Source organism: Sturnira hondurensis, unplaced genomic scaffold, assembly GCF_014824575.4.
Source record: "Sturnira hondurensis isolate 20B ecotype Veracruz unplaced genomic scaffold, ASM1482457v3 Scaffold0024385, whole genome shotgun sequence".
NCBI classification, from domain to species: domain Eukaryota; kingdom Metazoa; phylum Chordata; class Mammalia; order Chiroptera; family Phyllostomidae; genus Sturnira; species Sturnira hondurensis.
Window position 1 is genome coordinate 1,637,566 of NW_028097016.1, and position 16,211 is coordinate 1,653,776.

Genomic DNA, 16,211 nt, shown 5'->3' on the forward strand with positions numbered 1-16,211 from the left:
TCATCTTTCACTATACTCTTCATAAAGAATAGAAAGCAAGCTCTCTTTGGATATATCATGGGTGGATGTGAACAAACAGCAAGGGAACTCTTGAGGGTCAGAGTGGGCTTCAAGAAGCCGGATTTTGAAGGGCGGAGGGAAGTTAGCTAAATGGGGAAAGGAGGAAGGAGGTCCCAGCTGAACCGCTGGAGTGAAGGCAGGAAGATGGGAGTGGACCTAGCATACTGCAAGCGAGGGGAGAGTTTGGTGTAGCTGAACCCAAGCGGCAGGAGCAGTTGCATTTGTGTTTTAAAAGATCCCTCCAGCAGCTCTGCGGAGTATTGAGTCTTGCGGCTGGAAGTCAGGGAGGCTGCTGGTTGTGTGGACAGTGGGGCACAATTATACTTAGAGGATAGATAGATACCTCTGGCCTTGGAAGCCCAAACGGAAGCAGGTAAAACTCTTCATGCTCTGGCTGCATTCTTTTTTAGGATCTCAAAGCCCATTTTTAATTTTTTTTTTCGATCCAAGGTTGTTGTTGCCCTTTCCCTTTGTTTTCCAAGAAACACTTACTTATACTTTCGATGAAAAAATCAGTGTATTTCCGGGGAATCCCGCCGGGGGGTGGGGGGCTTGGTGTGTTCTGTTCTGGCCTCCTTTGAGGCCTGAGTCCACAAGATGTTGAGGCGCATTTCTGCACAGGTTTTGTCAAGCCAGGGCTTGGTTGAAAGCTTCATCCCACCCCCGGCCCAATTAAATGGAACTACACACGCAGATGGAGGTTCAGACACATCCTGCCAGAAAACCGCCTTGGGATATCAGGAACCCCGAAACTACAGCCAAGGGCGTGTCGAGGCGGGGCAGGCCGCCCCAGTCACCGCCAACGGCCTCTCGGGATCACACCCTTTCCTGGGGAAGGAAGGGGCAGGACAACCCCAGCCACCTCTTTTACGCGACCCTGCGCTGGCTAGGTTGGGACGGCTTCCAGGCGTAAGGGGGCGGAGCCTCCCTGCACGACTTCGTCGGTGACGCCATCGGGCTCCGCCCCTCCGGGAAGAAGGGGCGGGCGTGCTAGGCGAGCGCGCGAGCAGGGCCGGAGCCCGCCTGGGAACCCGCGGAACCCAGCTCAGCGAGCGGAGCGCCTTGGGCGGCGGCGGCGGCGCGCGCGATGGCTCCGGCCGCGGACCGTGAGGGCTACTGGGGCCGCACGACCTCCACGCTGGACTGGTGTGAGGAGAACTACGCGGTGACCTGGTACATCGCCGAGTTCTGTGAGTGCGACCTCCGGCCCCGGGCCCTGGCCTGAGGCGGGCGGGCGGGTGGGAGAGAGGGCGCCGGACTGAGGGGGAGACGCTGTGTGGGGAAGGGTGAGGGCGGACCTGGAGCCAGGGAGGCAGCAGGCCCAGCCTCGGGGAGTGGAGTGGGAGCCCTGGCCGGGAGGCAGGAATGGGAAGGCTGCAGATGGAGGGACCGGGTGGGAATCTAGTGTGTCGCCGAGGAGCGCCAGGGTCTGGACGGGTTGGGGGAGGGGGGACACCTGCTCCTCCTGTTGCTGCCACCACCCTAAGGGCACAGAAGGGAACAGATCTCCGTTTAATCTCCCCTCCCCCATACGTGAGAACTCTTAGCTTTCCTCTTTCCCTGTTAATATTAGACCTCTTCGGTCACCTCCAGGAAACGGTTTTCCAGTCTCGGGTCTCAACCCCCTACCTCCATTCCCTCCCACCTCGGACACCTTCAAGTGCCTGAGCACAACTATTGAACTCTCGGCTTGCACCAGAGGTAGAAGGCAGAGCATCTCGTTGGTCTCCGCCTTCCGGCCGGTGCCAGGGTCCCGAGAGCACAAGGGACCAAGTGCCTTCTGCTCTGCCTAAGGGTTAGGGGTCATCCGAGGACGTCATCCGAGGACACTGCTGTCACTGATCACACTTCCTTCAGCTGCTGCCCCTGACAGGCACCACGGCGCCCCCCCCACCCCCCGCCCTGTGTGTGATGTGTGTGTGTTTCCCCAGATGAGCATTCCTGCCAGACTCGGTGAACACGGGAAAAATCGGACACTTCTTTTTCTGTTGTTTACTTTGGTCATGTTTTGAGAGCACAACGTTTGATGCTTCTTCAGGCACCTGCTTCTGGCGAGGGGTAGAGAGTATTTTTTGTCTATTACTTCCTTTTCATTTCCCCCACTAGTTCAGGACATAGAGCACACTTTTTAGCTAACTTTCCCATTGCTGGGTCCTTCTCCCAGACATGTGCTTTTGGCCTGTAGAAAAGAGGCAAGGGTTTCCTACTACCTGATCCTATTTATTTCTGTTTCCAGTAATTGGCTGTTTAAAAGGGAAAAAAAAGAAGGTAAACAGAACTCATCCTGAAGTTTTAGGACTTTAGTACCATTCCCTTTATACCATGATTTAGGCTGAGGCATTTCCTGAACTACATGTTTAAATTAATATTTTTAAAATAATGGTGAAAATATGGACAAAGGATCACTTGTAGAGTATATACTTAGCAGTTTAAATGTTGGCAAAGGACGCACTTTACCAGTTTCTTTGATCTCGTTGGCAGGCCTATCCCTGGTCCAGAGGAGGTCCATGAGGGAAGGGATGTAAAACCATGCTCTCTGAACTGGAGATGGAAGAGAAACTCAAGGGTCTTCAAGAGTTACATGGGCTGTCATATAGAGAGTTAAACTTTCAGTATTTCCTATAATCTGGAATTAGTGCCTATCGGTAGAAACAACTATAAGGAGAGATTTTGCTTCAACATAGGCAGCTTTTTATCTAAAGATGGGATCTTGGAATGGGTGGACTCATGAGGTAGAGGAAGGACTTTTTGACACGGAAAGTGTTAAAACGCCTTGGGATATCAAGGATTCACAGACATTGCTCAACTAACTCAAAACATGAATATTTTAGGGAGGAGTTATTTGTTTAATAGAGAAAAGGATGGGTTGGCTTTAGTTGGCCTTTAGGTTCTTTGCATCTTTATGGGTCAATATAGGTAATAATGACTTTTAGTTTAGAACTAAGGGTTAGAATTAAAAGACGAAACTGACAGTTAAGTCATGTGAACTAGATACCACTGTTCCGGCAGATAGCTCTGAGAAATGGGAAATGGCTTTAGTTACTAATGTCCTTAGAAGAGGAAGCTCTGAGCAGACTGCAGGGAGGGTTTTGACATAGGAATTGGGGGTTGCAAGAAGATGATGAGTGAATGTTGGCCACCCTCGCACATGTACCTTGGGAGAAAAAAAGGATCTGGAGGAAGTTGAGGTCAAGTCTTCTTACCCAGCAAGTAAAAAATACTGATCAATAATGATGCTTTTAAAACAAATGCAACTTTATCATCATTCTAGTATTTAAATTAATGATAGAAACATTGAAGATAGTAATAATAGTGACAGTAACTATGTCTAAGTGACTCCTATGTACCACACTTTCCTGAGTGCTTCATATATCTTATGGTCTTTACCATAACTCCAAAAAGAAGACATTATTATGCTCATTTCATAGATTAGGAAATTGAAGTAAGTAATAAGGTTGTACTCTAAGAAGGAAGGTGGCAAAGAGTGGTGTGGAGGTAGTATTCAAGTTGAGGTCTGACTCCAGAGCTACTATACTATATTACTTCTGTCACATTCATTGTTAATTCATATCCTCCATGCAAGGGACGAGGACAAGCATGATATAGTATACTATCACAAAGGAAAAAGTGAGTAACTATTCAAGAAGCCTATCTTGCAGCATTATGGTGCGTGTATTTTGGGTAATATAAAGATGAGTTTGGGGAATTGCATATTCAGATATGGCAGTGGTTCTTAGAAGCTATCTTCTTAATATCAGCAAAGTTGAATTCAAATTTCTTTTCTGTTTGAACAGATTGTAAGGACCAGGGTAGAAGATTTTAGTTGTGAAATAATAAGCATCTTGGTGTGCTAGAAGTTACAGGTACAGATAGTCTTCACTTTGTAGCGCATTGTGCAACATAAATGACCATGCAAGTTAAAACTGGCAAAGTGATCTTAATTAATGGGAAAAGTTATGATTGTTCTGTGACCTTTAAAAATTTTTCTCATACATTGTAAACCTTTTTTTGTTGGTTATAAATATATAGAAAAATGAAAAAGATAGTTAAACTAATATTTATTTAGTACATTGAGGATTAAAATATATTTTTTTGTTAAAGAACTTAAGAGTAGCTTGAACAGTACCTGCCTTCTTGTATTATAACGTGTGATATGGAAGGAGTATTTTTTCTATGCCTTGTTGAATTGTTATACTCCTTTCTAAGTTTGAATCAGCTTCCAGCATTTTATTCCTTGTACTTTCCACATTGTAAAATAGCTCTGAGGGTTCCTTTAATACTAAGTTTTTTGCTGGTGTCACTTCTGGTCCATCTTCATACTTTTCTCACAACCATTTTCTTTGTGTCATTTATTTGTGTCAATAAGTTTGCCTTTAGTTCCTTTACCTGCATACCTAGAGTCTCCCAGACAACAGTGGGGTCAACATTGTCATGGTCATCTATTCTGTCTCTATTTATGGATGATTGGAATTTCACTGCTAACATTGTCGCTTTTGTTTCTTTGCTGTACTTTCATCATTGTTGGCCTGTTCTCTCTTTTGATTGTTCATTTTTGCAAAATGTCACATACATTCATCACCAGGAAACAAGGAGGCAACTCAACTACATGCTTTGCTATCTGCACAAGAGCTGAGTAACAGATATACAGTGACTAAGCACCACGGGGCTTAGGCAGAGAGATATATTTCTCTCAGCGCTTTGAAATTATTATTCCACTGTGTCCTGGCTTTTATTGTTGCTGATGAGAAGTTCTCCAACAGCCTAATTGTTGTTCCTTTGCAGTTTATTTTGTCAAATCCACCAACAGACTTTGAAAGAAATGACTTGGTTAATCACTGATGGTGATGTGCGTCTGTTATTTACATGTGATTTGCAGACTGAAGGTCTAGTAGCAAAGTTTGTAGTACTGTGTTTAATTACTCACAGTTAATATACTGTGAGTAACTGAAATTTGAATTGTATTGTTGGGGGATTGGTATGAACTAAACTGGTAACTGAAATTTGTGCATATTAGAACCTTGCAAAGTAAAGACTGCTTGTGGATTTCTAATCCTCGGGACATTCCTAGGAAGTAATAAGTAGATGATGTTATTCCCTTTTTTTAGATGAGGATACTGAGTTTTAGAGAAGTAACCTGCACAGCATCGTACAGCTATTAAGTGGCAGAAACGATATTCAAGTATAGGTCTGACAGATCTTTCTCTCAAGACGTCGTTCTGTCTACAGGAAGTGGAATTTCAGGTGTAGTTCGTTTCGTGGAAGAAATATTACCTAAAGGGAAGTGGAAGTGAATGCTATACTTTAATTGTGGCCTTCAAGAAGAATTGCCTAGTGAAAAAATTTTCAGAATTTCTTGTTCGTTCAGCAAATAGTTGCTAAACACCTTTTTAGTCATTGACTCAGAGTGCAAAACTATGTGAAGACACTCTGATCAAGGTAGGTAACAGGCTAATAATAGTATAAGCAGATAAGTTCAAATAGGCATTTCCTATTTTCAAGGGAAATGCATTACTAAAAATGTATTTGAAAGAAGAAATGTCCAAGAATTGACATATTATGGAGGGTTTATTTATCAGAACGCTAAAATATATTTTCAGATTTTTAACTGTGGGTTTGTAGGGGTCATAAAAGCTAGGTAGTTGCTGTCCTTTCTCATAGGCTTGCTGCCCCTCTTCCCATCCTTTTCTCAGGAATTGGGCAGAAGAAAAGCAGGGCAGCCCTTACTTTTTTCGACCTTTATTATGAGATTCATTTAGATGGGGCAAAGGGGTCTTTTTTTTCTTGCTACTGCCATGCAGGACCAGAGAAGCTTCAACCAGCTGCCTCTACCATACACACAATGCCAGTCAAGGCATCCAGCTGCTCCTAGTTCATTGCTGCCTTTCTTTTTCTTTCCTTTTTTATTTTTTTAGGTCCTTTCCCACTCTCTTTTCTCTGCCTAAACTGCTAACTATAGATAAAACATCAGGGCAAAGTCTGTTGGTGATTAGTCACTGCACATCTGTTGTTCAGTTCTTGTACAGGGAGCAAAGCATGTAGTTGAGTTGCCTCTTCTAATTTATTATTATTATTATTTCTACATAAATCATCATTATTAATGTATCTACCCCATTTTAATTAATCAGAGGCACATATAACTGTTAGAGGAGATCTAGTCACTGTTATCACACTGTATTGACCTACACTCACTGATTACCTTAATGCATTGACTAATTGGTATAAGTTCAAAACATATCTGCATAATATTTTCACTGCCTCCTTTCTGTGAATAAATGTGATTTTTTTAAAAGATTTTTTTAAATTTATCTTAGAGGGGAAGGGAAGGAGAGAGAGAGAGAGAGAAATATCAATGTATGGTTGCCTCTCATTCGTCCCCTGCCGGGAACTAGCCTGCAACCCAGGCATGTGCCCTGACTGGGAATCGAACTGTGATCCTGTGGTTCGCAGGCCCGTGCTCAATCCACTGAGCTACACCAGCCAGGGCTAAATGTGATTTTTAAAATACTGAAAATAGCCAATATAAATAATAGCCAACACTGTAGGCACTTAATGTGCAAAGCTGTCATGTATATTATCTTATAAGAACCTTTATTATAATCCTTATAATAATCCTTTTAAGTTAGATTCTGTGAGTACTATTTTATAGATGTAGAAATTTAGGTCACAGGGAAGTTAAATAATTTGTGCAAAGTTTTCCACTTTGGCAAGATGCAAAGCAAGGATTTGAATTCGCAGAATCTGACTCCAGAGCACGTTCCCTTTCCTCTTACTTTTCACATTAGCCTTGTTAGGTATAATTTACTTACAATAAAATGTATTCATTTTAAGCATATAGTTTGCAAAGTTTTGACAGATGTATACATCTGTGCCAGTCCAGTCAAGTTGTAGACTATTTCTATCGCTCTGAAAGAGTCACCTAGCAGAGCATTCGTTTGTAACCATGTGGTATACCGCTTGATCTCTGAGTTGTAGATACTATTATAATCCTAATTTTGCAGTTGAAGACATTGATGTTTGTGAAAGTTAAGTAACTTCTTCTAGGTCACACACTGTTAAGTGTCAGAGCCTAAATGATCCATGGGCTGTTTGGTTACAAAGCTATGCTCTTAACTACCTTATTATCTTGCCTCCCTTCATTACCACTTTTTTAGACTCCAAGGGTCCAGGAGCCTCAGGTTTGGAACTAGTGGTGAAACCTCATTGTACACATAAGAAGAAAGATCTTGAGAACTGAAGTGATGTGCCCAAGATTATGTTGCAAATTAGTGATGAAACCTAGGCCAGAATCCACGTGTAGTATGGGAAATGGTTGAGCTGCAGAGGAGGATGTCAAATGTTCTCAGTATGGGAAATGGTTGAGCCGCAGAGGAGGATGTCAAATGTTGATACTGTATTGTTGATGACTTTAATGTGCATGTGAATTACCTAGAGATCTTACTAAAATGGAAATTCTGATTCGGTAGGTCTGGAATGTGGCCTTAGACTCTGCATTTCTTGTAAGCTATCAGGTGATTCCAGTGCTGCTGGTCTAGAGACTGTAAGAAGCAATGCTTTACAGTTCAAAAGGCATTTTTAATTCCTTTTTCTTTTGTGAGGTGTAGATGTTATCCCTGTTTGTATGTGAGGAAACCACGTTCTAAAGGATAATGACTTGCTCAGGGTCACAGGGCTGGTGCTGGAACTTTGGAAACCAAGTTAGGTGTTCATTCCCCACACCATACCTCACCCCCAGCAATAGGCTGAAAGCACTGCATTTGAAAGGAAAGTTTGAAAATGATTATCCCGGGCAATCCGCAAAATTGGAACTTAAAATTGAACTAACTGCATTTTCATTTCAGAAAGTTTCCAATCTCATTTGCTTCTAATAATACCTTAGCTAAGCTCAAAACAAGTACCTTTTAGACTTAAGTCTGTAGTTTTACTAATTAGTTTAGTAATACTCGATGGCTAATTACATTTTGAAGTGTAATTTTTTAAAATCTTTTTTAAAGATTTTATTTATTTATCTTTAGAGGGGAAAGGAAGGAGAGAAGGAGAGAAATATCAATGTATGGTTGCCTCTCGCAAGTCCCCCGCTGGGAACTGGCCTGCAACCCAGGCATGTGCCCTGACTGGGAATCGAACTGCGATCGTGTGGTTCTCATGCTCGTGCTCAATCCACTGAGCTACACCAGCCAGGGCTGAAGTGTAATCTTGACTTAGCATTTACTCAGGTCAAGATATTAACTAGGAAGAACTGTTATTTGGTAGCCCATGTTGGAAGAAAAGATTGACTTTTTTTAAAATGGAATAGTAATTCATGTGTGGATAAATAAGGAGAAAAAATTATCTCGTGGTAATTTGGGGAACTCTACTGAGCTGGAATACATAGAATAGTAAACATTTAAATGAAAGTCAGACCCAGTACGTTATTATTTCAGATTAAAATTTTAAGTTGTTTCTTCGATTTTTGGTTCTACCCTTGTCCCTTTGTTAACTGTTTACCAGTTGATGGGGGAAAAAACTCTCACTTGGAGACTTAGGCAGTGTACAGAGCATTTATTTTTTGTTTTTATTTTTATTTTTATTGTATTTTATTCTTTATGTTATTATAGTTATCCCATCCCCCCCCCCCTTGCTCACCTCCACACAGCTGCCACCCATGCCCCCGCTTCCCACCATTCAGGCCATTACCACATGGTTGCTTGTGTCCATCGGTCATGCATATATATTTTTTTGCTAATCCCTTTGATACAGGGTGCAGCCAAGAGGGGGGCCCCAAATAGGGATTTGGAATGGTGCTCAGAATTCAGGGTGTCCGTGAAATATTAGAAAGACATATAAGATGTCCTCACCCCTTCCCCCTTCAGGTGTGAGTTGGGACAAGGGACACATGGAGCAGGAACATGCAGAGCTGTTTTGTGCAGCCTCAGCTTTGCAGCTAATCCATGGCATGGTCATTTAACATAGCTGTAACCTTTAACTGGTTGCATAGATATGTTAAATAGCTGTGACCATGCTTTGAGCCAAGGGAATGGAAAGGGACTTACCCCCAAGATGTAACTGCGGGCAGGTCCCCCAGGTGACAGCGCCTGCGTGGGAGCTTGGACAAGATTGGCTCCATGACATGGGACTACACCTGCCCAGACTCATGATGGCAGCCCAGTAAACTTGGAATCATACAGGAATGCTGGCAGGTGTAACTGATTGTAGGAGGAGTCAGAAATGGGGGTACAGAGGAAGATTGGCATGGGGATTTAAACCCAGACACGACAGCCATTGGAGAGAGAGCCACGTGGCTTTGCCAGAGTGGAGACCCCCGCAGCTTAGGTGAAAAGGCAGTCACCATGCGGCTTTAGCAGAGAATCGCCACTCGGCTTTGTCAGAGTGGCAACCCTACCCTCCCTGCAGCTTTGCTAGGGGAGAACCATGCAGTTTTGGTAGAAGAGGACCACGTGACTTTGGGGTTCTCCCTTTGGCCACGTGGCCTGGGAAGCAGGAGAGACTTTGCCTGGAAGGATGGTGAAAGAACTCTTGCCATGAGAAGGTGCCACATTGCTTTGGATAATTAGAGATTCTGCCTGGACAGTGACACAGCTGACAGTGCCAGCGGCCTGAAACACAGATGTTTGCTTCTTTTCCTGAGATATGGTACCCCAAATTAGGGCAGGGGGAGGAGGAAGCACTGTGGGCATCTGTGGGTATCCTAAAGGACTTTGATATTTTAATGAAGACATTAGGTCACTATTTTAAGTCTGTACAGCATTAAATAAACATTTCCTTTTCACAAATCTCTGGCATTGAGAGCCGTCTTTCCTATCTGGTGGTAGACATAACAATCCTGGTAGGGGGGTCCTTTTGGTAATAGTATATCGTGACCCGCCTTGGCCCTGTCTGTGTGTATGCTGTGTTCTGTAACACATTCACCTTCTTTCATTTTAAAAGAAGTAAAAGCATTACAAATCCTGGCTGAGTGGCTCAGTTGGTTGGAACGGTGTCCCGTTGCATTGGTATGTGGTTGGGGCACATACCAAGGTTGCACGTTCTATTCCTGGTCTGGGCAAGTATGGGAGGCAGCCAATCAGTGTTTCTCTCTTTCTCCCCCCTCTCTAAATATCAGTAAATAAATTTTTTAAAATATTCTAAAAAGAAGTAAAGGCATTGAAGAAATATTTTAGGACCCTGAAAAATGATGGAGCCCAAAAGAGACAGCAAAAGCAATTTATGGTGACATGAAAGTCCTACCTGTGTTACTTGAACTCAGCATCAAGATTTCTACCTGAACTTTTATTGAATCTTGTGACTTTGGGCAAATCACTTAATTATTCTTTGTATCAATTTATTTTCTATAAAATGAGGATAATGATATTTGGTAGGGTTATGAGAATTAAATGGCATGATACATGTGTAAGCACACATTGTAGTGCCTGGTAAATACTAGGTGGTCAGTAAATATTGAACTGGAATCAAAATAATTTTTTAAAAAGTAAATCATGCTTTGTTACAGTTGTGGCCTCCTTATCTGTGATGGTTAGTTTTATATGTGAGCTTGGCTAAGCTCTAGTAGCCAGTCATATTAGTCAAATACTAATCTAGGTGTTTTTTTTTAAGGTATTTTGTCAATGTGCTTAACATCTACAATCAGTTGATTTTAAGTAAAGATTACTCTCAGTAATGTGGCTAGGCTTCATCCAGGTGGTTGAAGGGCTTTAGGATCAAACACTGAGTTTTAGTGGGGTGGGACGGGGAGATTAAATCTTTATTTGGTGAGGCCTCTTACTTGACTCCTCACCTTAGTGGATCTTTCTGCCTTCATTCTCTCTTTCATTTGTGTGAATATACTGTGACTGTACCAGAATTTTTAGGTGTTTTCAGTGGGAAGGTCAGCTGGGGTATCTAATGTGCCATACAGCCTTTACCTAGTTGCTTTTGCACTGTTCCCTTTGCCATTTGTAGCTACATTCTCAGTCAGTGATAGCTCTTTATACCTTGACTTATTACTCCTTAAGAATTAGATTCTTCTGTTTCTCTTTAAAGACTTTCTATTGACTACAGGATAAAGGCCACATTCTTAACATGGCATGAAAACCTCTTTTTTAAAAAATAAATATTATCACACATACAACAAAGTTGGAAGAATTTTGCAGTGAATATCTGTTCATCTGCTACCTGGATTCTACTGTTAACAATTTTCTGTAATTGTTTTATCACTTTTCTATCCATTTTATCTATTCCTCTCTTCATCTATCACTTCACATTATTTTTTTTGACACATTTCAAGTAAATTTGCAGACATCTGTACACTTTCCCTTAAGTACTCCAACATATCACTCAAGTTGAATTCTTTGGGTTTTTTTCTTTCGGTGTAAAATTATATTCAGTGTATTACACAAATCTTAAGTGTATATTTGCTCAATTTTAAGAAATACGTACAGCTGTGTAACCAAAACCCCTACTAAAACATGAAACTTCTCCATCAAGTAGGAAAGTTCCTCATACCTTTCCCCACCTCCACCTTCCTCCTTTTCCCCAGGGGCAAAAATGTGCTGATTTCTGCCCCTCCCCCATAAATTAGACTTGCCAGTTCTAGAACTGCATGTATGTGGAATCATACAGTATATTAACTATTTGGTGTAAGGCTTCTTTCACTCAGCATAATGTTTTTGAGATTCATCTGTGTCATTGCATGTATTGGTGATTCCTTTGTATTGGTAAGTAGTGTTCCACAGTTTTTTATTTTCCTTTTGATGGACTCCAGGCTGTTTTCAAGTTTTGGCAATTATAAGTACAGCTGCTATGAACATTCTTGTAGAAGGCTTCTTGTGTACGTGTATTTTCGTTCTGCATGGGGTAAATACCTAGGATTGGAGTAACTGGGTGACAGGGTAGAAAACTGTCAGATGTTTCCCAAAGTGGACATGTATGTATAAAATCCTCACTAGAGACTATTTTTACTGATTTTAGAGAGCGAGGAAGGGAGAAAGAGAGAAACATTGATGTGCAAGAGAAACATCGATGGGTTGCCTGCCCTAGGCACCCTGACTGGGAATAGAAGCCACAACCTAGGAATGTGCCCTTTCCCAGGATTGAGCCCTCAACCTTTGTGTGTATAGGACAATGTTCCAATCAAGGGGACCCCCTGCCCAGGGCTTGTTTGTATATTTTACATACATAGCACTTGAGCCACAGTCTTGCCAACATTTGGTGTCAGTCTTTAATTTTAGCCATTGTGGTGGATATGTAGTTGTAGCTGTTACGGTATCCAGTTTATTCTGAACTCTTCAGTCCTTCTTCCTCCTTTTCCTAGTACCCTCTAAGTTGTCTACTCATGTCTGCCAAAACAGACTATTTACATATATACTTACACTCCTGTGCACCTTTCATTGTTCATGCTGTTGCTGTGAGATAGTAATAAATTGTTTTTTAAAGCCATGCAGTTATGGGGTGGTTGTTATTCAGTAGTAGATCATTGAAACAGTGTCTGAAGTTGAGTTTCGAACAATTTTGATTTCCTGTTGTGTAAACTCAAGAGTATACCAAATTACACAATACCTTTTATTTTTAGACCGTAAGACTTTAAACATAAAAAGGTTAATACTTTAATGGCCCTTCTATCTGAAGACTTTAAAGAATTTTAGTAGTGTTTTCCTTATCTCTGTAATTTGCTCATGAGACTCAAAAGAGGTGTTTTAGTCAATGAAAGTAAGTACTTCAGGTTGAAATAATTCAGTTGCAGAGCCAAAAAAATCGTTGGTTTATTGTAGGTGTGCACTCTTGCTCTTAAAGTTCTTTAACTTTTCAGAGCAAGCTGCTTTTAACAGCAAGTAGCTAGACTGGATAGAGCCAGAACAGGACAGAACTCCAAAATTGTGGGTGTTAAGATCTAGGTACTGCTCTAAGAACTGTTTTTATGACTGACATTCACTCTTTTATTCATTCATACACAATGATAAGGAGAGATTCTAGCTAAGATAGTGTTCCCAAAATGAAATATTACCTACTGGGTAGCAGTTACACCCCGTGCCCCCACTTTTTTTTAAGCAGACAGGAAGGCATGTCTACTTTGTTGTGTAATATCCCTTTGATCACTGGAGTTGATTCAGTTACTCTTGCCAATCAGATATTATATGTTCTCTGTTCTTTCACTACACTAGGAATGTCAGACCTAAAGCTTGACAATTGAAGAGAATTATGACTTTGATAAAGAAGAACTATGTTTTGGTTAAGAGCAGTCATTAAATGTTTAGCTTATCCTTTATTTCATATTTATCATTTCCTAGATTTTTACCACTTATGTACTCTTAAAAATATACTGTTTAGGTTTGCTTGTTTGATATTTTAAGTGAAATTGTCCCTTATATATATTCTGCAACTTGCTTTTTCACTCAAATTGTGGCCCTTAGTATTACACATATTCCTGAGAATTGTCTGTGTTGGTGGATATGGGTACTTACATATTTATTTTTATGTGGATATTTATTTCTATGTTGTTTAGAACTCTACTGTATTAATATATTTATCCATTCCTCAGTTATTGGATGTTTTGTTTCCAGGTTTTCCTACAAAAGATAATAGTATGAACATTCTTGTACCTCTTGTGGTATGCATAAATGTTTAAGGATTTCAGTGTGTACTTAGGAGTGTAATTGTTAGATTGTAGGGCATGCCTGTACTCAACTTTTACTAGATCAGAAGTAGCTTTTTAGATTCATGACCACTTTACACACTTAAAATGTATTGAAGACACTGAAGAACTCTGTGATAAATCACTTGGTATTTTCTATATTAGAAGTTAAAATTGAAAGCATTTTAAATCTTTATTAATCCATTTAAGATCCATGCTTCTGAGAAATGAGATTTATCTATGCTGTTATATCAGTAGTTTGTTCCTTTTAGTTGTTGAGTGGTGTTTCATTGTATGAATATTACCATAGATTGTTTATCCATTCTTCTATTGATGGACACCTGGGATGTTTCTAGTTTTGGCTGTTATGGATAAAGCTGCTATGAACATTATTATACAAGTCTTTCTATAAACACATGTTTTCATCTTTCTCAGGTAAATTCTGGGGGATGGAATTGCCAGGTAATAGGGTTAGTTTATATTTAGTTTTTTAAGGAACTGTGAAACTTTTTCCTGAAGTGAGGTACCATTTTTCATTCTCATCATGGAAGTTTTAGGTATTCTGTATCCTCAGCAACATTTTGTGTGGTCACTGTTTTTAATTTTATTCATTCTGGGCTTATAGTTCTAATTTGCTTTTACCTGATGACTAAAGATATTGAGCACATTTTCATGTGCTTCTTGGCCATTAGAATATCTTTTTTTGTGACATGTCTTTTTAAATCTGTTGCTTAAAAAAGTTATTTTTTTATTGTTGAGTTGTAGGGGCTGCTTGAATATTCTGGACATGAGTCCAAAGATGGATGCTTTGTGACTGTTTTCTCCCTGTTTATGTTTTTTGTCTATTCATTTTCTTAGAGGTGCCTTAAAAAAAGATTTTATTTATTTATTTATTCATTCATTTATTCATTTATTGAGAGAGGGGCAGGGAGGGAGGAAGAGAGGGAGAGAAACGTCTGTGTACTGGAGAAACCAGACGTTGGCTGTGTCTTGCATGCCCAAACTGGGACCTGGCCTGCAACCCAGGCATATACTCTGACCAGGAATCTCACCCAGGACCTTTTGGTTTGTGGGATGACGCTCAACCCACGGAGCCATGCCAGTTGGTGTTAGAAGTGCTTTTTAATGAAAAGAAGTTTTACATTTTGGAGTCTATAATTTGTCAGCTTTTTCTTTTATGGCTGTTTCCTTCCTTATCCTGTCCACAAACCTGTGTACCCTCCGATTAGGAAGATATTCTCCCATGTTCTCTTCCAGAAGATACACAGTTACAGCTTTACATTTTGGCCTGTATGCATCTCAACTTCATTGCCATATGTGATAGGAAGTAGGGATGGGGGGTTATTTATTTCCCATGTAAACATCTAGTTGTTACAGCATCTTTTGCTGAAAGACATTTATTTCCTTACTGAATTGCTTTCACTCCTTTCTCATAAATCAGTGGACACTACACAGTGGTCTACTTCTGGGCTCTTTATTCTGTTGATCTATTTGTATATCTTTATACCATTACCACAAAGTCTTGTTAAATACAGCTTAATAGTATATGTTGAAGTCAAATACTGTAAGTCTTTCAGCTTGTTTTTTTAAATATTCTTTTGGATATTCTAGGTCTTAAGCATTTCCATATACATTTTAGAAGCAGCTTGTCAACTGTGGTGGTTTTAAAAGATGTGCACAAATCCTTTGCTTTTCTAGCTCTATTCTTTTAAAGATTACTTAGAATTTTTTAAAAGGTGTATTTGACTTAAAGTCCAAACTTTTCTCTCCTTTTAGACAAAGAACCTACTTTAACTTTGAATATGCTCCTTCTAACTTATATACTATTGTTGTGCAGCATTTATTTCTACCTTATATTAGTCTTCTTTGCTGCATAACAAATTACCAAAAAAATTTAGTGGCTTTAGTTAACACACATTTATAATCTCTTTCTATAGGTTAGGAGTGTGTGCCTGGCTTATATGGGTTCTATTTTTTTTAAAGCATGTTAATTTGTTGTTTTTTTACTATCTTAATTTTTCCAATTCTTTTAAATTTTATTGTTGTTTAAGTACAGTTTTCTGCCTTTCCCCCCCTACTTCTCTCTCCCACCCTAGCCATCCCCACCTCCCTCCCTTGATATTACCCCCACCCTTGCTTTTGTCCATGTGTCCTTTATAGTTGTTCCTGAAAACCCTAACCCTGTCTCCCCCATTTTATCTGGGTTCTTTCCCTAGGGTCTCACAGGACCGTAGTCATGGGCTGCAATCACGGTGTTAGCTGGAGCTGTGGTCTCATCTGAGTTTGAATAGGGAAGACTCCATTAGCTGAATTGTAATTTTTTTTCTGTAGTTGTGTGAAGAGGCAAAGCGTGTTTACCTACGCCTCCATCTTGACGGGAAATCTGGGTGGTTACTTTTCTATTTCACTTAGCTACTGAGTAGATAGCCCCTCAAGCATCTCAGTGTTATGATCTCAGATCCAATTCCCATCCTTGCATGATGAGTCCAAGGCCTCATCTATTCTTGTGTGAGCATTGAAACTCAACCACCTGTGGTACTGTGACAGG

At 40.6% G+C, this 16,211-nt stretch overlaps 1 protein-coding gene across 1 annotated transcript in view; it reads left to right on the forward strand.

Moving 5' to 3' along the window:
* The first annotated feature begins 1,084 nt into the window (after positions 1–1,084).
* The window catches only part of ACER3 (alkaline ceramidase 3), a 112,938-nt gene continuing 97,811 nt past the window's right edge, over positions 1,085–16,211 (forward strand). Inside the window, exon 1 of the mRNA XM_037038438.1 lies at positions 1,085–1,250. Coding sequence (XP_036894333.1) covers positions 1,148–1,250 — 103 coding nt within the window. The 5' untranslated portion in view covers positions 1,085–1,147. The remainder of the gene's footprint in view (positions 1,251–16,211) is intronic.